The sequence below is a fragment of the Melopsittacus undulatus genome, chromosome 6 (assembly GCF_012275295.1).
Source record: "Melopsittacus undulatus isolate bMelUnd1 chromosome 6, bMelUnd1.mat.Z, whole genome shotgun sequence".
Taxonomy (NCBI): Eukaryota; Metazoa; Chordata; class Aves; order Psittaciformes; family Psittaculidae; genus Melopsittacus; species Melopsittacus undulatus.
The window spans coordinates 51,800,228-51,822,129 of record NC_047532.1 but is presented as its reverse complement, the minus strand read 5'-3'; the positions used below and the strand labels follow the sequence as shown (position 1 = coordinate 51,822,129).

General features: G+C 49.2%; 1 protein-coding gene across 1 annotated transcript in view; it reads right to left on the bottom strand.

Annotated features, from left to right (window-relative positions):
* Positions 1-5,013: 5,013 nt before the first annotated feature.
* The window catches only part of PAPPA2 (pappalysin 2), an 86,432-nt gene continuing 69,543 nt past the window's right edge, over positions 5,014-21,902 (bottom strand). Inside the window, exons 20-22 of the mRNA XM_034063795.1 lie at positions 21,395-21,466; positions 7,501-7,599; positions 5,014-5,528 (exon numbers count right to left, since the gene is read on the bottom strand). Coding sequence (XP_033919686.1) covers positions 5,454-5,528; positions 7,501-7,599; positions 21,395-21,466 — 246 coding nt within the window. The 3' untranslated portion in view covers positions 5,014-5,453. The remainder of the gene's footprint in view (positions 5,529-7,500; positions 7,600-21,394; positions 21,467-21,902) is intronic.

Sequence of the window (21,902 nt, the reverse complement as noted above, 5' to 3'; positions counted from 1 at the left end):
CCATGGCAAGGGGCTCTCAGTCTTTCCTTTGCAAACCTCCACAGATACTGGGAATTTGGACTCAGATTCCAAAAATGCTCCTTTTAGCCTGTTTTTTCAGTATATAAGGTGGATGGGATGGTGCTCTCTGGGTATCAGCCACCCCTGGACAGCTTTCTGGTCCATCTGGCAGACTTCTGAGGGAGGACCAGCAGTATTACGAATACTAATATTCTACAAATGATGTGAAAATCAGTGCCTGAATGATGTGAGAGCTACAAAGGATGCCTTTAAAGTAGCTTACAGTGCAGGGTTGTGTATAATGCTTAGGCCATCAGGACTTGTAGAGGCTGGTCCCTTGGCCAAGCTCAATGTGTACTGCCATGCACCCTGCCAGATGTGTATGAGACCTGGGGAGAGCCAGGGATTACTGTGGGCAGGCAGACAGGATGCCTGGGAGGACACGGAAGAGGGGGAATTTAGGGACTATGCACACAAATCCATAGGAAACCAGACTTCATTAAATCTCATGGAACAATTTTTTTTTCTTTCTCTTCCCACTGTTAAATTGCAGGAAAATAAGATAAAAATACATCCAATGCTTTCCTTCTGCTATTTTCCATGCAGTTAAATGCTGTGGCTGCCACCAGCTCATTGCACAATAACCCATCGCTATGGAATGAGACATAAGGATGAGAAGGAGGAGGAGGAGAAAAAGAGGGGATGCGTGGCAGAAAGGCATGTGGTTGCAAGCCTGAGCTGCTGTGTAAAAGAAGTAGGGTTTAAAGACAGGACAAGGGAAATCAAAGATAACAAGGAGTTGACCGTCCCCAGAAGCAATATCATGTGTAAAAAGGTCTCAGCGTGACTGGGTCATTGCACCTTCATCAGAGTAAAATCTCCTGAGGGGTCATCTGCTTGCAAGCAATGGGGGTTTGGAGAAACTCATCCCAAAAAGGGTGGACTGTGAGGGTGCATCACCAGCACAATGCCAGTTTTTCAGGAAGTGTTTGGTAGTCTGTGTGTGTTGGAAGGGTTGATGTTGACCAGCAGTCCCTATTCATCCTCAGAAAGCAGGTCCCAGAAGGGGTCACTGCATTTCAACACATGCATGAACGACATGGCACTGCTGGAGCCCACACACAAGGCACTGTGTCCCCCAGTCTTGGTGGCTGCCCTGTTTCTTAATGACTCTTCCATCATAACAACTGTCAAAGCTTTTCACATCCAGTTTCTGCTGCTGAAAGAGACACCCTACTCAACCACATGTGCTCATTGTCTTGGGGACACAGGAGTTAGCATCTCTTGCCTTGAGGCTGGGTGTTTGGCAGAAGGGAGAGGATGGAATAGGGAAACAATTCTTTACTTGGCTACTGCCACAGACAGATGCTCTTTTTGTTTTAAATGCAAGACGTGCAGTGGGGGTCCTTGTTGCTCAGGGCTGTGGAGTCCCCCAGTGAGCTGTCCTTCATGGGAGCAAAACTGGCCCTGGTGGAAGCGCATGTTTTGGGGAGCTTTGCACCAGAAAGGACATCCAATGTCACCAGAAGATGTTCCTCCTGGGACCAATGAGAGAGTCCATGCAAAGACCAGAAGTGAAGGCAAGGCCAGAGCGGAGCAAAGTGAGGCACATAGCCACCAGAGATGGCTTGAAAGAAGAGGGAGCAGGGTTTAAAGACAGGACAATGCAAATGAAAGGTAACAAGGAGCTGTCTGCCCCCATAGGAATACACCCTTTGATTTTGGGCATATCCATTCCACAGCCCCACCTTCTGGACATGGTACAAGGGCCAGCCCTGCTTGCAGCCCTGCCTGCATGCCCCTGAGCCTGGAATCCCCAGCCTCTCCAGCACAGGCAGATAGAAGGACCAAGGGCTTGCCAGGACCCCACTTGTTTCCAGCAGCAACACAAAAGCAAGGCACTTCAGCTTGTTTCAATCAGGGCTGTGCACATATGGCTCCAATTGCCAGTGATGGGAAGAGCACCCTGGCTGTGGTGAGGGAAGCAGGCTGCGTAACGTGCCCAGCCACCTTGAGGTCTGCAGGGGCAGCTACTTGTCCTCAGGAGCTTTCTGTCTGCCCCATGCAGTCCTGCACACCCTGTGTTAGAGGCTTTTCCTTCCATTTCCTCAGCCCATCACTTCTTTCTGGGGCCTTGATGTGCTCACACCAGCCCTGCAGGAGGAATGTTTGGATTTCATAGCTTTCCATAGCCTTAGCATTGCCCCCTAGGGTCCAGCAGCCCCTGACCCACTGCAAGTGCCTGTGTTTTTCAGTCCTTTTCAATCTCTGCACTTGCTCACCTGTGACTCACCTTCTCCACCACTTGAAGCAAGGTGCATGGAGAAGAAAAGAGAAATAGCTCCTAGCACAGATTTGGCTTTTCAAAGGCACTGAAAAGCCACTTTGCAAAACAGCAAAGGGGCTCCTTGAGGGACCATCTTGCTCCTGTCTGGTTGGGGCAGAGGCTTGAAATGTCTCCAGTACTGGTCCATCAGAAATGCAGACTAGATGTTTTTAGGTACCATTTGTATTTGCTTACTCTTGGAGATCAGCATGACTTTTTTTTTTCAGGGCCATCTTATTTGCTCAGTTGAAACAGCCTATTTGCTCAGTCTTGGAAAGCAAAAAAAACCCTGAACCCCATAACATGGACACCAGAACACCTGAACAGTGGGAATAATTAAAACCCTGTAATCCCCTTTCCGCAGAGTCTATAAACAGCAGTATTTCTTCCCAGGAAACCACCCCATGGGCCTGAGGAAGTGACCACAGGGCAAGCTGGTCCCATTGCAGGTGGAGCCACCAGCTGTGGCCACTACAGACTGTTGTAACTCCATGGCTCCATGGCTGGCACTGTGCGAGACCGGGCCAGTTGGGCCACTGGGAACAGGGAAAGGTTCCTAGGCTGAGATGCCAAATCCCAGCCTCATGCTGTCCCTCCTCATGCCACTGGCATGAGCGCCTTCCAGTGTGGGGAGTGGTGGGACTTTCAAACCTGGCTCAGATGCTCCAGGTGCCTCTGGTCCATAGGGGATGCTCAGGTATGGCCAGGGATATGCAGAGCTGTGGCTACAGCAGGCTCCATGGGTCAGGCTGCTTCATCCAATGCTACAAATCCCCAGAGCACCAGAAACACTGACTTGGCTGAGTGCGCAGAGTGGGCCAGCTGTGGGCATCTTTGAAGCAAAGTCCTAACCCAGGAGGGCCCTGTGGATGTCCTCTGCTTTGGTGACATGGGATGTTTGTGGGGTTTGGAGATGTCCATGGGTTTGGCTTGCTCTGGTCCCCATCACACTTTGTGCTGGCAGTGTACTGAAGCAACAGGAGATGGTTTCCTTAAGCAGAGGAGGGCATGTGGGACCAAGGGTGCTGGGAGCAGCTGAACCACCTTCCTCCCCAAGCCTAGCCCCCCTTCAGGTGAAGTAAAGAGGCAAAAGAAGTGGAGGATGAGAAGATTATTTATTTTTTCATAGATTTTTATAAAAAATAATTATCAAATACAAAAAAAAAATAGCAGCAGCCTCCATTGTGAATAAAACCCTAAAGGGGACAAAAAACACTCAGTGTCGCTATAGAAGAACAATATTTCAGTACATAGAAGCTATCCATTCATGAGAAGCACAAATGTCTATTAGCCAAGCCAGCACCTCCGGCCTTGCCCAGGTTCCCCTGTCCATGGAGCATGGTCCCTTCCCTGTACCCACTGGTAGCCAAACAGGTAACATTTTGGCATCTAAACACATAAGCATGCAGCTAACACTGACATCAGGCAGGGAAGGGTTTGGCATGGCAGGATGCTGGGACTTGAAATTCCTCTTCTGTGTGTCACCCTCATCCCACATCCCCACTCTCCCCAGCTGCTGCAGGCTACCATACCCCGCTCCTATTGCAGCACTGGGATCCCTGGATACCCCCTTCCCTGTGCTGTTGGAGCAGTGTGGGCAGCCTGAGCTGTGCCTCCTGGGGACAATGGAGCTGGAAGAGTCTCAAAGGGATTGATTTTTTATTTCCTTGGGTTGTTTGAAGGTTTTTGTTGGGTTTGTTGGGTTTTTTTGGCGGAAAAGTGTGTGTCGGTTAAAAAAGTGCAGCCCTCTGCCAAACTGCATTTGGGTGAAAACCCCGGGGTGTTTCACTTGTGCGTGATGGGAACAGAAATATCAGTGTGTCTCTACTGCCAGAGGAGATGGGGCCCATCATGTCTTTCCCCCACCACATCGCTGCCTAGACCAGGGCAGCGGGAAGTGACCTGCTGTGGGGCGACAGGGACACTTGCAATCAGGAAAAGGATTGGAGAAGGACAAGACAGCTCCTGCCTGGATGGTGGTGGATGTCCGGGCACCTCTGCCCCCACTTTTGTCCTCCGGCAAAACAGTTTTAGGAGACGCCAGAAAGAAAGGGTCGGGGCAGCTAGCGGACGCCGAAGGATGCCTTGACAATCCCCGGTCTCTCCACATCGTGTCACCCTCTCTCCACTCTCCGGCTTTGCACAAACCCTGGCTCGGATCCTGCCGCCACCGGCACAGCCCGTGAGGGGACACAGGGGCACCTTCGGGTCTCCTGGGCCAGTTTGCAGCTGCACACGGGGACCCGTGTTCCTGCTCTGTGCTCCCTTCTGTGCTCTCCTCTTTCTGCTCCTTTTCTCTGCCTCTTTGCAGCACAGAAATATTAGCGTTAACCCCATCTGGAGCCAGGCAAATCCCAAGGGCAAAGGTTGGTGCCTGCAAGATGCTGAGAGCACCTTGAGATCACAGCCTCCATCTTATCTGCCTGAGGAGTTCTTTCCTGGTGTGGCCTGGGTGTTTGGCTTCTCTCTCTGTCCTCCTTCCAGCTCCCTCTTAACAAGGAAAGGGAAATTCCCTACTCCTCCCACCCTGACCTCCGCTTTTCCCAATGATTTGTACTTCACAGCAGCATGGGTGTGTGACAAAGGATATCCTTTCTCAGCTTCATCAAGAGCAAAGAAAATATAATATATATTTATATATATTATATATATGTATATATATAATTAAGTTTAAATATTTGCAGAGAGATCACAACTACCTCGACCTTGCTAAAAGAAGCCTGTACAGCAGAGGGGATGAATAGTGACAAAACCCAGAGCAAAGACAGACACCCAGACACAGGACCAGGACAAACGTCCGTGGCAGCGCCTGGGCTCTCTGTGTGAAGCCTAAGCCCAGCGCATGGCTGAGGCGGTGCTGGACCCCTGGCTGAGCCCCTCAGCGTGCACCGGGCCCCGTGTCCCGGCTGGGTTCAGGAGGGAGCAGTGATGGGTAGGGGACCGCCACACGTTTGCCCTCTGTTGCAGCAGCCTGCTGGCTGCTCAATGGCCTCGACCCATTCCCTCTATGGACAGCTGCCATCCTGCTGCCTGGCTCTTGCTTACACCTCCTGCCCCATCACATCCCACCAGGGACCCTTCGCTCCTCCGGCGCTCGCCTGACCAAGAGAGGCCCTTTATGGTGCTGCTACTGGTTCTCCTCAGCTGCTGGGTCACGGCATGTGCACTCATCCTGATCACAGTCAGCAGCAAACGGGATCACCTGGGGAGATCAAAGGGAGATGTGAGCCTCTGCTGCAAGATCCCTGGCTTCTGGCACAGCTATGCCCTTGAAGCCCCCTCCACCACCTCCAGTAAGGATAGACAGACACTCTGGGCTGTGCCCTGATGTTGTTGGCATTGTGGAGACTTCCAGGCTCCATGCTCACTAAGAAAGGGGTTTGGATACAAGCCGTCCGCAGCTGAGTTTTACTCTTAGCATTTCCCTCTTTGTTAATTTGTGTTTCAAATTTTGAACCAAGGGTTGGTGTGAGTCGTGTGCCCCCCCATAGTCAAGCCCTGGGGAGAAGTCTCCCATGGTGGGTGTGAGACATTTGGATTAAGGCTGGCAGTGGTAAGACACTCTAGTTTTCAGTTTCACTTTTCTCCCTGCTAGAAAAATCCCTTATCCATGACTGAGCCCATGGATCTATCCTTCAAGCTACTCCTGGCACTTCCAGGCTCAGCAAAGCATGAAGGTAGAGCATAGCACTATCTTCTGTAGCTCTTGAAGGAACTCAACCCAGCTGCCAGCTGCAAAGACTGACCTCCACATGATACAATATAGGAGCCAGGGTAGATGCATACGGTTCTTGTTCATTACGGATTAAGAAAACCTAGGCAGGCAGGAGGCTGTGTGAGCTGGAACAGTCTTTAGTGAGGCAGGCAGTGGGTCTGTCCAGGGCCGCTCACAAGCTGTGCTGCTTTGAGACATCCCATGCAGGTAGAGCAGCTCACCTCACATTGCTTTCTCTACAACAACTCTATGTGGACAAGCAATTTCATATCATCTTAGCTGGTGGCAGCAGAATAAGGTGGGAGGGAGCCAGCAAAGTGTCTGGCTCCTGGTTGAGAGTTGTCCAGTCATGAGCCACGGGAGCTGAGAAAACAGTTTCCTCCAAAGGTTTTATACACACCAGGCTCAGAGCCAGGAGGTTTGCTACTGTTGAAGCACATTTGATTTTTCACAGCCTGGACCAGCAAGAGGCTGAAGTGTTTTTTCTGGTGTTTAAACCCCACATTCCTGCATCTACCTTATCAGACGTGTGCTGTAGGTTTGTGCCACAGGAGATCTGGGACCTGCAGGGGATGTGAGCTGAGGCTGGGTATCTTAGAACTATGGGACTGAATCCTCTAACCTTTCACTGTGAACCTGTCCTTTATTTTGGCCAGAGATGCTGATGTCTCAGACCTCCTGAGAACCGTGCCTTGCTCTGAGATGTCATGGTATTGCTGGAGAGGTTCACTCATCACATGGGTGTAGAGCCTTTTCTCGCCTATCTCAACTGGATCTTCCCAGGATTTTATTTTAACTTTTCTATGTGTATGCGTGATGAAAGGAAAAATGATTCAAGCTCCACAACAAAGACTGAGAAGATCCAAATTCACATATTTTTGCAGTGAGAAATTATCTCATGCCGTATGATTTGTTTTGCTGTTGGATATGCTTAGGAAGGATGGGCTGTGAGTGCTGGATAGCAAGTTGATGGGAGGGGAGGTTGTGATGGTAGACAAAGAAGGATTTGTGCAACCCCAAAGCCAAGTTGCTCCCTCTATGCTGTTCCTACCTCCTTCCTTCCCCAGGAGAACTGGGAGAGAAAGATGGTCCATAGTGGATGGCAATGGACCATCCCCAAAATCCCCTAAATTATATGACAAGGTGACTTCTGTCTCACCATGGCTAGCACTGCATCCTATGGAAGTAATTTAATTGGGTCTTGTTTCCCACAATGAGAGGGAATCCTGTGAACCTCAGTGGGAGACGGGCTGAGCTTTAAGTTCCACTGGCCTGAGGCCAAACCCCACTGCTAATCAGTGGGATGGTGTCTATCAGCTTCAGCTGGCTTTGGTTTAAAAACATGGGTTTATAGAACTGCATTGCAGGCTTGGTTCCAAGGCCAGCAAAGCCAGAGCATAGCTAGCAGTCACTACTAAATCCTAAATCCTGGCCAGCACCACAGAAGATGCTCACTTACCTTCCTGGAGGACAGTGTGGAGGAGCAGCAGTCACCCCCATCATACTGGCAGTATGCCCGGTTGTTGATGGTGTCACACCAGCCGTCTGCTTGGAAAGGCTAAGGCAGAGAAATGAGTCTTTGCTTAAAGGGTTGTTCAAAAGCAGAAGGTTACCCCCAAAAGCAGACACCCCAGGTCTTAGGCCAGCAAGACCACTGGTGCACCTCTGATAAGTGCCAAGGCCCAGTTGCACCACACACAATCTCCTCTTCAAAGCCAAAGGGCTCCAGAAGACTGATATCCTAACGGATATGTATGGAGTAGTGGGTGCTCTAAGGGCAGTAGCTGTAGCTCAAACATCAGGGAACTGTGTCAGAAAGTGAGAAAGAAAATCCACATCACAGAGAGGGCCACAACCTGAATACCACAAGTCCCCATTCCCATCTCAGTGCTTCTTCACAGAGTCCATTGCCACCTAACTAGAAGTCAGTTCACCACCTCATCTGGTTATCCACCTTCCCACGCCACTCTCACTGTGTCTCCATCATAATCCAGATCTCTGTAAGAACCTGACTAACTCTTCTCTCCAACACCCTTCCTCCCAAAGACCTTTGCTCTGAAGTTGAGCTTGGTGACCTGTCTTGGACATCTAAGTATGGAAAGGCTGTTAGGAGGATCAATAGAGCATCCTGCTAGAGGATCAGTCTCAGGGAGGCAAGTGCTTTGTCTCCCTTGGAGTACAAGAAAGGTTAAACAAGGTCAGGAGTCTCACAAAAGTACTTTCACTCAAGCTAAGCCAAGCATTGGCAAGGACTCTGCTTTTTCCAGAATGCTCTTGCTCTGGTTCTGACTCCTAGGAACATGTCCCCAAATTCCTCTAGACTCTCCACTGGAAACTCTAGTCCTATCAAACCCCGCTTGCCATGTTGGACTAACAAGGCTACTAATTTGGTGGCCAGCTGTGACAAACGAAAGGATCTTTATCAAGCCCTACCTCCCTATGGGCATAATCCAACTCTGGATTGAGTAGAGAGGGCATTAACCTACTGATAACCAGAAATATTGGTAATGTGGCCACCTTCCAGCTTAAGTCTTGGCAATCTTCCTCCTCATTTCTCTTTGTGGCCCAAATCTCACTCTCTGTAAGGAGATTACATGGTTGAGTGGTTGGGGATTCTGCATTGCCAGAATAATGGTGGGTCCTCTTTGCATGGAACAGCCCAGTACCTTTAGCTGCTCTCCTGTGGGTTACTGTCTGGTCTTCCTTAACAACTAAGGATTTGCAGAGCCCAGCATGCCTTGGTGCAGCTCAGATGAATGCTCCATCACTACAAGCTCTTAACATGGAAACAGAAAGCTATTGCAGAGGAATAGCTTTCTGTTCAGAAATGTTAAATGGCACAAGCAGCCATTCAGAAATCCATTTTATTGTTGTTTAGCTACATGAGTCATCAGAAAAGAGAAACAAGCAACTGGGGCTGAGAAGCAGCCAACTAGGGCTGAGAAACAATGCTGTACAACTGGTGCAACCAAACAACATGCATGTGAAGTACTTGCAATGAACTGTCAGGAAAGATCTGCAGCCGAGGTTTATCACAGATACACATTGCCACTGCCAAGCAACAACCAAATGTGCTAGCAGAATGGAGAAGCCATTCATTAACTGAGTGATTAGTAATGAAATGTTTCTCCTGCTTCAGGCTCTGTGATGGGAGCTACTGGCCAAGCAATCATGGCCAACCTCCAAGATGACTGCTGTCATCAGAAAGGGCTCTTGGCGGAAACCTGTCCACCCTTTTCCTCATGAAAGCAGCCAACCCATTTCACCAAATCTGGTAGCCCCAGATGACAATTAGGCTTCCGAAAATATGCAGACCCAGCCTTCGATGGACACTTGGCTGTAGCACCCCTAAACCAAATGACAGCCAGCTGAAAAATATCACCGTACAGTGATAGCCCTGCATCCACTGCACCGAAGCCAACATGTGGGACTGCAGATAATGCCAATAACTCACAGGAAAAAACCCATGCCAAACCCAGGATACTGATGTGGCTTTTTGTCACTGTGACTCACAAGGAACAGAAATTAGCTCAATGCAGCCTAATGACACTTTAGGAATTAGCAGCAGGGATTATGGCAAACCACTGAGTCTGTCTGTACTATCGGTACCACAGCCCCTGGGCCAAATCCAGGAAGCCACAGAGAGATTGCATTTGCCTGGAAGGTCTCATGAGAGAAGAAAGAGTGCACATTCCTACAGCTGGGAAATTGAGGCACAGCCATGTTAAGTAGCTCACTCAAAAATAAGAAGGGATTTGGCTCCTATTATTGCCGTCACAAACCATGTCCAGAGGAGACCAGGGCACAATTTCACCAAGGCAATAGGGTTAACACTCCTCTTCCACTGAAAAGCATCAGTGGGTCTTAAATGATAGTGATCAAAGAAGGTTTCTAAGCCATGAAGCAGCTTTGAGCACTGGAAGGACTGGGGCAGGGATGCCGAGGCTGTCCAGTGCAGGGATGCAGTCAGGGCCCAGCCAGGGCTGCTGGCAAGAAAGAGCTCTTCTGGGTGTGAGTTGCTTTTGCAGCCTTCCACATGGTAGAGTTTTTCCTTGAGCTTTGCTCCATATGTCATGACTCACTGGCAAAACAACACCCGCCGCTTCGGTAGTTTCCATACAGTTACGGGGAGGTTTGCCCATCCCGGCTGCACAGGTCTGAAACGATTTCCAGATCTTATGTACAAGGTGGGGGGAAAGACAGGGACAGAATGGGGAAGGAGAAGCTCTCAGTTTCTCTCTAGACCTATGAGGGCTAATTGCCCCCTCTTCTCAACTCGCTGGAGCCCGTACCCCACCCTAAACAAATACAGGCTCCTATGGCAACACTTGTTGGGGAAACTTAACAACTCATGCTCCAAATTACATTGGAAAAACATATGAAGGGGAAAAAAAATGACTAATTGGACTCAAGGCTCAAGAGAGCTAGGCACAGGGTTCGGGAGCTGCTGTCCCTGCTCCTCACCCACTGCCTGCAGAACACCGTGAGTTCCGCTGCTTCACCTCATCAAGAATCTCCACCTGGCTTCATCTTCACAACCAGCAAGAGCAAAGTAAGGTTCCAATGGGTCACCCCTGAGGGCACAGGTGCCTTTGCACTTGCAGCAGTCTTATTGTTCTTGCAAGAGTCATGGCGAGGGAGGACATGGGCAGTGCAAAGAGGAAAACCTATAGAGACTTCAGCCTGTGCTTGAGCCGTGTGGCTCTAGAGAAAAAAATGCCAGTGGTGGGAGAAGGGAGGTTTTCCCCTGCTAGTGACTCACAGAAACACCCAATGTTTTAAGATGTCGGTAGGAAAAAAGAAAACACCAGTGTCCAACCATGCCATGTGAAGGCAATGGATGTGATCTAGGGAAATCACCGGCTAGGATTCTGTCTCCAAAATATGCATCCTCCAGTGCAGGGGAGAAAAGGACTGGTTGAAATGGCTCATGTAAACTGGGAAAAAACGAATAAGGTGACTGCTGCAACTGCTCCACACTGTGTTAAGTGATAGGGAGCTGCTCAGTTAGGCGGCGTGCCACCGAGGCAGCCAGGGAGCTGGGCTGTGTCAGCGAATCTCCCCACTCGCGCCATTCATCTTCCTTGTTTATTCAGACAGGAGCTTCAGCAGGGCGTGTGTTAGCACGTGGAGGTGCAGCATCTGGCGCTGCCAGGCCTGAGCCCTGTGCTGCCGGCATAAAAATAGCAACCACGAATCAAGAGCTTGGCAATTTAAATAGGCTAAAAAAACACAGGCTCTCAAAGCTGGGAATAGGCATGAGTGAAAAGAGAAAAAATTAGAGAAAAAAAAGAGGGAAAAATATTTCAGGCAAAGGAGGGATATGAGAGAGGACTAGTTATATCCTGCTGCATCCCAGGCAGAAGCATCTCAGAGCACTTGGTGGTGAGGTTTCTCTTGAGGCTGATGGGAGATGCCATGCAGGGAACAGCATCTGCACACAGTGTTTTTCCACCGTCCCTACAGAGTCTCTGGGGCTGGGGCCAGGCTGGCTGGTTCCCTCCCCAGGGCTGCTGTACACCCAGCAGGAAGCCCCAAGTGCCATCAGTGAGGCAGGCAGGGTCCAGATGCTCTTCTTCAAAGCCACCCTGTATGTAGCTTGATTCACTGTGAAAGAGCGTCAAAGAGTGCAACAGAATGAGGGAAAGACGAAGCATGAAGAATAAACCACAGATTCCATCAGTATCATACATATTTTAGTGCTGTGTCACAGGCATTTGGTGAACACTATGCCCCAGGAATGCGGGTTTTGCTCTGGTTGAGCAGACCTGAAGGGCCAGTACCTTGCTTTTGGCATTCCAGATGTTTTGGAGGAAGGTGGAATAAAGAAGAAACAGTGTGCACCTGGCCAGTTGTGTAACCAAAGAGCTGTAAGATCCTACTGCACTGCTGCTGAGATGGAAAGTGCTTGTGGTTTCTATCTGTCCATAGCTACAGAAAGCCCAGATCCCAGTTTCAGGAGATTAAATCCAGCCTTAATAAGTGAAATGTTTCCCCCCAGCCTTCATGAGGCTGTGCAGGTCCTGAGCCTTGTGATTGTGCTGATCCCATCCAAGGAGGGTACAGTTTGTTTTTATGCTGCTTCTAAGTCAGCACAGATTTTGCCGTTCTTTCATCTTTCCCTTTGGGCATCAGCGTTGACCTTGAATCCTTTGCAGGCTGAGACAACCGCAAGCAACCCTGCAGCTAAGAGGTGCAGTTGTTTTTGTCCTTGGCTGTTGCTTACAAAGCAGCTCCAGAAGAACAGGGGAACCATCATTTTGGCAGGGAGACTTGTGGGGACCAACCCTGGGAAAGCTGCCGCTACTGTCAGATGCATGCCCTTGTGCATCAGCTTCACTGCTCTTGCGATGGATGAGCCATTAGTGGTTGAATGATCAGCTGGAGAAGACAGGAGGGAGATGGTATGACAGGAAAGATGGGAACAGGGCTGGGCAATAAGCATCTGCTGGGGAAATGTCTCCCTTCACTGTGCACATGGTCATCCAGGAGCCTTGCAAGGTTTTCAAGAGCAAGTCCCCAGAGGCATCAGTGTGTGCTCAGCATCAGAAATGAAGAAGTAGCAGTGCCAGGTTCTCACGCAGAGCTGGAAACCTCTGCCCATTTGGTGGCAGAGGGATGTCAGCCTAGTCCAGGGCTCACTGAACCATGGGACTGAACCTGGAGTTGTCCCACAGTTGGAGACCACTGCAGTTTCAGGGGTCTAAGACATGCAAGAGAAGCCACATCCCAGAGGCAAGCCATTGCACTTGGCAGGGGGGAGCAGGCATAGGTGCATGGGGAAAGCACTGAGAGGCTGCAGCAACCCTTGAACAGGGATAGGCAAAGGGCAGCTTCTCCCTGTCAGATGCCTTTTCTTCCTTCCCACCTCAGCCACTAGCCAAGGTATTTCACAAAGCTCTGGGAGGTCCCTGGGAATACAGGAAGAATACCCAAAGCCTTGTTAGAAGTCTGGTTCACTTAAAGCCCCTATGTGTCCACCACCCCAGATTGGGTGCCTGGAAATTCCCCTTCCCATCCCTGTCTGCATACCTCCAACATTGTTCCAAATCACTGTTTCCCTGCAGAAAACTGGGGCTGGTGTCAGTCCCTTCAGCCACAGACGTGGCAGGCACTAGTCAAAGCGATGCTATAGCACAGTGTCCCCAGGACACATCCCTTTCCTTGCACACACACACACTCATGCTGGTGAGGCAGAGAGCCCGGCCATTCTTGGCTCCCCCTGCTTGCCCAGGGAAGTTGACTGGGAATGCAGACTGTGGGAGGAAATGACAATGTTCATTGTTTGGATTAAATATTTTTCTTGGCCCATTTACCATTGCAGTGTGTCTTTTATTTCATTATTTTTTCTCCCCCCCCCTCGACATCCCAAGCACATTCACTTTCCCTCTCTCCTTCCTGAGGCTCTCCAGCAGCAAGGAGGAAATCAGCTCTGAAAAACACACAAAGGGATGGAGAGGGAACAGGGCTGGCTTCTGCTCAGAAAGCTTTTTGGGATGCCTCACTGCCTGAGCCATTCAGAGCAGCCAGCAAACTCTACCTGGCCCATCGCAGCCAAGGAGGCAGGGTGAGCATCACTCAGAGGAGAGCTCCAGATATTTGGCAAGAGGCGCCAGGGACAAAGTGACCTGATGAAGGGAAAAGAGACACAAATTACTACAGACTTCAAGCTTCATCACTGTTTGTCCACACATCTCCCAGGTTCTGTCCCCTGAACTGTCCCTCTGCTCCTTTTTGACCAAGGCAACCATCCCTTGGAGTCACATGCCTGCAGGATGGCTTGTCTGGAGACATTATGGACCTGCTCTGTCACCTCAGACATAGCCAGAATGCAAAATGAAGAAATGTCAATTGTTTCTGAGCTTGCTGGTGTCCCCAGGCTGCTTGCTTGCCAGCTTAGCATGTAGACTGCTTTCATCATATCTCAGGTCTTCAGGAATATCTGCTCCAGCTCCAACATCCTCCTCGCCAGCCTCACTAAGAAAACTGAGGTTTGCTGCTTGAGAAAGTACTCCATATACTCAAAGGAATGCTTCCAAGGAAGAGGTGATGGATGAGAAAGCAACATCCTGTTGTCTGGTTTCAGCCTGTGTACTGCCATGGTACTGCCATGCCCAAGGCAAGCAAAAGTCCAGCTCCCGGCAGTCTCGGAATGCAGCTCTAGGTGTTCCTTAGACAAAGGGAGTTCCTTGGACATGGGTTCCCTGCAAACATCTGGGCCTTGTTTGAATAAGTCTGGATTGAGTTTGGATGGGATCAGTGTCGGAAGGAGGATGGAGAGGGGAGAGGTTAGATTCCTGCTTGGTCTCGAGCCTAAATGTTGCCATACATGACCATATCGGGAGAGCAGGTCCTTGCCTTCCTCATGTATGAACGTGCTCCTGTGTCCCAATACAAGATTTGGCTTGGACACACTTCTGCTGCAGAAATATGTGGCCTTAGGGCTACTGAATGGGGATGCATCTCTTCATCCCTGGTCTGCTCTGTGCCTTGCTCCTCATGGACCCCATGTCACAGCAGACAATGATCTGTGAAGGGCTTTGCCACAGTCCATGGGAGCAAAATTGAAGAAAGGACTGGAAAGCTGATGTACATGAATACCATAGCAACAGAGGTCTTCACTTCCATAGAAGCATCTGTGTCCATGATTTATTCACAATGGGATGCTTAGCCTTGTTTTTACACCTTGATCTCAGTGCTAACAGGAGCAGAGAAACAGAAGCAGGAAAGAACAAGTGAAGAGGAGCAGAGGAAGTTGTCATGTGTCAATAGTGCTCCTGTCAAGCATGGTGATTCCTGGAGATGGTTCCCAGTGCTCACTGTTCACAGGGATGCTGCTGCAAGCAAGAGAGGAGCCAGGACTTCCCATGCCATAAGTACCAGCCTGCAATCCTGCCCTCAGCAGCTCGCCTGCTGCATGGATTAGATCTCCTGCCAAACCATTTGTGCAAAATATGTTGCAGGATAGAATGGGTTATGGAAAACAAGCCCTGAAAACCACAAGGGCCTCCTGACCCACTTGTATCTGGTTTCTGCCAAGTTCTTGTTACAGATCTTAAACAGAAAGAAAAACAATGTACAAAGGATGAAGGAGCTGAAGGGGAATGAATATTCGTGTTGGAAGAACAGTTGGCTGGGCTATGTTTGGGGATGTTTGTTTATTATCAGAAGCAACTCATAGGTTTTTATTTCAGCTTTCAGTGGCTTGACACTCCCTCTGTGTCACCAGCTGCATGTCTGAGACAGCCAGGAGAGGGGAAAGCGGGACATGGATAGGGACGGAGGATGGCACCTGAGCTGAAAAGGACAGAGAAGCAGCCAGGGCGTTCCAAGTGCAGACCAGCCTGTACAATGAGGTTTGAGGGAACTGAGGCTGCCTCCACCCTTTTGGGCCTCCACCACCACTGTGATGTGCCTGGGTGCTACTCATGCCAAAAGGCCCCCATCTTTCAGGGCTCTTTAAGCCTGTCCCTGCAGGCAGGAGAGCTGTGTCTGTCCCCTGTCCTTGCACCATGCTGGTGTGTGATCATTCTATTTCCCTCTGCTTTGTCTTTTAGGAAAATCAAGTGTCTATTATCACACTCTAGCTGTGTGCAGGGGACAAAGATCTTCTCATAGTTTAGGAGAAGTATGCCTCAGCTGAGATTTTTGGAAGAGAAATAAATTTATTTGGGCTCATCCTCTGGAAGGCTACAACCCAAGCTAAGCAGCCTGTGCTGCTCATGCCAAGAGCAGCGCGAAAATGTACTTAGTAGGTATGTAGCAAAGTCTTGCCTTCTACCTATCCAGCATGAAGGGCTTTGCCATCACCAGTCAGAGGCCAAGTCTGATTCAGAAGTGACCACCGCCTGCAGTCCATGCTCCTTACACTCCCCCACCATTTGCACTTGCTACATTAAGCATGGTGGAAGGTATAGCCCTGCCTGGTCCTTTCAGTATCTATTTGTGGCCCTGATGTCCACTGATTTGTAACTTAAAACTACTACTCACCCCTGCAGCCTCATGTGGCAGACAGACAGTGCACAGTACTCACTGTGTCCAAAGCACTTTCCCTCACCTGTCTGGAACAAACCCCTTGCCAGTCCCAGCGAGTGCTCCCCAATTCTGCATCCATCCTACCTAGCACCTCCATGACTTGGCAAACCTCCACCCATCTTTTGCTCTCCAAAGCTGGTTTAGGGTCTCCTTGAAGGGCAGCTGTGGCATCCCCTTAATAATTTTGATTGTTTTTTCCAACTGTGCTGCATCCTTTTGAGATGTGTAGGCCTACATGTACTATCCAAAACTGGAATGTACCAGAATCTAGGGCAGTCCTGTTTGGAAACAAACCCAGTCCTGCTTGGTCCCCTGGATCACAGTGGTTTTAAACTTCAGCACTGGTGAGACTCCTGAAGGAATAGCAATCGTATGGACTGCCTCTTGCCTGTTTGCAAGACCAGCAGTCACATCCAGTAGGATCCTCTCTGCATTTTCAAAGCCAGACAGCAGACACAGGAAGAGTGCAAGATGGATAAAGACGTCATGGAATGCTCTCACATGGAGAAGAGATGAGAAAGTGATGATGTGAATTCTGGCCATGCTGTAATACCTAGTTGCTCTAGACAGCCTCCTTGGAGAAGCTGGGGTGCCTGTAGTCCCCATTGCCTTAAGCTGCAGGAGAGCAGAAGATCTCTTTCCCAGACTGGGTATCCCACCATGTTTCTGCCTGGTTTCCTGTGCTGAGCTCAGTCATGGTGCCAAAGCCCCCCCAGGTCTGGGAGGAGGGACAAGCAAGGAGCCCCAGCCCAATTAATGGTGAGGAGCTGAGGTAGCTGCCTGCAGCTGGACCCCACATGCAGTTATTTGCCCAGGGAGCAAGTTGCACCCTGTCTCCTATCACATTACAGCACAGCATGACCCTGAATTTGGGGAAGACCTGAGAAATTCCCAGCAGCTCATGCTCACAACAGTTTTCTGGTATGGCCCATCCTCACCCAGGACGTGAGGATAAGACCTCAAGCCAAAGTCTCTGTACCTTCCCCCAGCACACAGGCAGGGTTGTTCAGAGCAAAGCACAGCAAAGCCAACCTCAACCAGAGAAGGCACTGGGTCACATCAGGAAGGAAATTGCTATACGTGGAGGCAGACCACAGGTATAGTAGTTCTTGTTCAGCTCCAGCCATACCAGTATGAAGCTCTGCCTCCTGGTGATCTGTCCAAAGCATGTTGCCTTCAGTCCCTTGCAACAAACCCTTTGCATATTCACGTAATAATGAAACAGTGCTAGGGGTGGAAGTGAGGTCATCATGTTGCAAAATGTATTTGCTCCCCAGCAAAGCCTGCCTGCATTCACTCTGATCACTGCAAGAGCACCCTGCCTTCCTCTGAGTGTATTTGAACAGCAGAGTGACAGTTGCTCCATCCTGTGAGTAACACTAAAATTGATGACAACATAGCTGAACTTTTCCACCTAAACCACAGCCACAATGTGAAACACAGAAGCCCCTGTGGTGGGAGACAGAGGGATGCAGAGCTAGTGAGCTGCACAAACTAGATGTACTATAACAGACACACTCATGCATAGACTGTTTTAGAAGATGGTGGGAATAGTCCAAGGGAGCAACCTGGATCTCTGTACATGCTCTATCCTCTTTTGAAGACAATAGCCTCACTTGCTCTTTGGCACAGGAGGAGGATAGCTGAGAGGCGGTTACCTTGTGATGGCTTAAGAGAACCTGCCCCAGATGTTGTAAACACCTCCCAGGCACACACACCAGATGAGAACACCAGGACCATGAGCACCTCCTCCCAAATCAAGCCAGGGAGGAGGGGGTTCTCTCTTCCCCTCTCTACTCAGCTCCAAACTCCTTCCTGCAGTGCTGCCATCTGTTTTTCTACTGATGGCAAGGGATGAGATGTTCCACTGGCCCTCAAGAGGCAAAGCGCGCTCGGCACTAACTCATATTCCTGATGGGCTCCTGGAAGGGTCCCTTACCGAAATACGTGCCTCCCTGCTCTGGCAATGGGGAATTTGGCAAGGCACAGTGAGAGACCAGGAGGCAGATGGATGACCAGATTAATGCAAAGAGAAGGGAAGTGGGGAGAGGAGCAATGGATGAGCAGGGAGGCTGATCTGCTGCCAGCATACAATAAAGATGAGTGAGAATCCCTCTAATGCCATTGCGTGGGGGCCTGAACTTTCCAACATGAGACAGGGCTCCAGCTGGGACTGGGAAAGTGGGGTGTTGGCTACCGCTCCCACGCCCCAGCCTGAGGTGACTCCACCAGGGAGAGACAATACAAGCAGCAAGGTGACCTGAATTTCCCTTACATAGGGTTGTTCCCCAACTGAAGCATCCAGATGAGAAAGCTTCTTCATCCAACACACTCTTGGCACTCAATGGAGAGGCAATGGCATCTCTAAAGGGTGACTCGCACCTGAGGTGACCTGGGCAGTCTACTGGAACAGCACTTTGCTGTCCAGTAGAGAGGATAGGCTGGATCCTAAATGAGGTTTTCTCCAATAAGGGATTACTGTGAAATGAAGGGGAATGTGGGACTAAGAAGTCCCATGGACATAGCAAGTCAAGCTGAACCACATCAGACCCAGCAGAGGCTGTGTTCTGTCCCTGCAGGACATTGTTTGTGCAGGTAAATGAAGGGAAGAATAGGAAAAGGAGATGGGGGGGGGGGGGGAGGGGGGGCACCATGCAGCACAGACAGGTTACCAGTTATATTCCATCTCTATACAAATCTTGCTGTTTGATGTCCTCACATCCTGCAAGAGATTGAGTACCAAGTTAAACAGCCTCTGAGAACTGCAGTGGTTTTGGTCACAAGGATGGGGACAGGAGAGGTATAGGAATGAGGATGGAAGCCAGAGAGATGAGATGAAAACAACATTCAGGGCATTTTCTGTGTTCAAACATGTACAGGGAGGGTGGATGGGACACTGGTAACACCTCCCTTCTTCCCAATGCCAACCAGCAGCTCCCAGAGAAGTACTTTGAAAGAGACACGTTTGGTAAGAGTTACTCTTTATGGCAAGACAATGATTACTATAAAACATGGGAAAAAAGTTATCTAGGAAGACCTGCCTTATCAATCCAACCTTAGCAACCTGCAGCATCATAGAAGAAAACACAGTGAAATGAGTAATCAAAGACATGGATGTGAGAAGTGAGGAGGAGAACAGGAAAGAGGCAGCTGTGAGCTGTATCAAAAAGGAGAGCATCAGGGTGAAAGAAACTATCCGAGGATGAATCTTTATTAGTATTACAGTGAGTGACTGTGACCTTAACAATAGGCCTGCACTGATGAAACTGCTAATGAAGAAGAAGGCATTGTTCCACAGAGAAGATCAGGATATCTGACAAATAGATGACCTGAAGGACTAGAGAGAGAAACAGGATGACATTCACTTGTATAAAATTGAAGGGCAAGCTCTTGTACTTCTGGTAAAACATCTGCTGTTAGCTTGCAGCTCATCAGTTGGAAAGAAAGGAGCCAGAGAAAGATCTGATCTGGGTGTACTTGCTGACCTCAGGATATCTCTGAGCTGCCAGACTGATGCAACTGCAGAAATCACAGATATAATCCTAGGTCCTATCAAAAGAGGCATCTCCAGTACAAGGAAACTGCAGGGCTTTGTTGAGACCTCAGCTGGAAGAGTATGTACTGCTTAGTCATTGCTGATGAAAGATTAATTGAAAGCAGAAAACACATTAAAAAGTCTTCAAGACTTGATGAAGAGCATCGACTCTCCACCTTTTGGTAGGACACTGCATGATTTTTGCTTGCTTAGCCTCTTATGCTAAGAATGCTGTCTAGGTTTGCTTTCCAAGAGTAAAAGGGGATGACAAGCACCCAGGAGCAGAAAGGTGTCGTGTTGGCCATGAGCATGGTGGCCAGTGAAGAAATAGTGACTATTCCTACGAGATGCTGGGACTTCAGGTAGATATTCCGTATCTCTCTCTCTCACACACACACACACATATAAGCTGGCAGTTTTCACCATCCCCTATGGGATCTCTTGCTGAAGACACAGACCCAAGGTGAGGTACACGAGGAGGAAAGAATAGGGTTGGTCTGGTGTACCTGAGCCTAAGGGAGCATCCTCATGCCTGTGTCCACTTTCTGTCACCTGAGCTGCACAGGAAGGGAAGATGAAGTACCTCACACCCCATCTGTTTCTATTTTGGAAGGACCCAAAGAGCAAAAAGAGCAGTTACTCCCTTGCTAGTAGGAGAGCACAGAGAGGATCACCACAACCATCTGGAATCCTTTTTCATGTAAGCCATCCTATTTCAAACATGTTGCCCCAGAGCTGAGCTAAAAGATGGAATTTAGAAAGACCTGGAGCTCCCAAAATGCCACAGGATTCATTGCTAATCTCTCTACTATCAAACACCTCACTAGCACACAGTATCTCATTCACCTACACTTGCAGCCCATGCCTTGTAGTAGACACTCACAACACAGTCATTGACTTCGGGAACTAACTGCTGCACCTTCTGCTGATCATAACATTTCCTTCCTGGGGACGTGCCCCCTGCAACATCACACTTTCCCCAACCCTTCAGCTGACAAAGAGCTGAGCTAGGCAGAATCAGTAAGCAATAGCAATCATTTGCATTAAAATGAGCCCATTTAAAAAATTATCAGCAAAACTCAAAGCTATTTTTAGTGCGCAAACTTCATTTACATTTTCCTTTTTGATAAAAATCCTAAATTTTTAGCAGAGAGCATTCCAAAATGCCCTCCTTTTTCACAAGTAGTGTTTGACAAAGACTGCCTATTTTTAATTTCCTTTGTGAACTGACTCCAGGCTGCCTATGATTTTCTCCTGCCTGGTCATTATTCAAATCGAAATGAGTGGCTAACCAATTTCTGCAAGGAATTCTTTGTCTGCAGATTCTTCAGGAGCAGTTTGTTTTGCATGTACAAGGCTGGAAATCCTAGTTGTTTTGGTTGGATGTGTGAGTCACACAGGGCTTTTCTGGATCCGTGTTACTCTAGAACTGCGGTTCTGGTTAAGGAAATATTCAGGCTTGGAGTCAGCACAGGCTTTTTGGGGATACCCCTTGCCAGTGAAATCCTTTTGCTAGAACATTCTTCCCAGCCTGGCCAAAAAGCTACAGGCTAAGAAGGAAATAGGTTATTCTGCAGCTTTCGTTCCCCAGCGTCACCCTGGCTGCAGGAGACCAGAAATGCTTGCTCTGGCATCTCTGGTCAGCCAACAAGCCCTGGCCCAGCTCATATGGAGCAAATATGAAGTCAAAGCCATCCAGGTTTCTGCTGGAGCAAATCTTCATATTGCCACGAATTCTACTGCAAGGAGAAGGCAGCTCATGTTGTGGGCATGAGTGACTTACCTCACATGACTGGATGCAGTGAATGACAGAGGGGTCTGGATACCACCGCAGCCTTCCTGTGCACACAATATGCTGAGGAGGGAAAAAAAGAGTGGTTAGGGGAGGTGGCAGAGGAAGACTAACAGCCACCGGTGCTTTCTAGAGGCAGAGGGTTTCTCACAACACTGCATTGCTCATTGCTGTGCAGAACAGCAGTGACACCTCCAGGACCCTCTCCATGCACCTCTGCCCTGCAAGGAAACCCTTTGCAACCTGTTTCATTCACCCACAAACCAGGATACATTGTTAAGGCAGACATTAGACAGACACACATGTATATGTAGATGTATACAGATGCACAACCATGAGAGAACAAAGAGAGGTGGTGGCGACCACCAGAGAAATGAGCTTGGCTAGCTCATAGTATCTGAATTGACCAGAAGCTGATGCTTGCAGGAAGCCACTCGAGGTCATGGCAGGTTGATGTCTGGCATCACCCCTTTGCATGATGCTGGATTCACCAACTTCT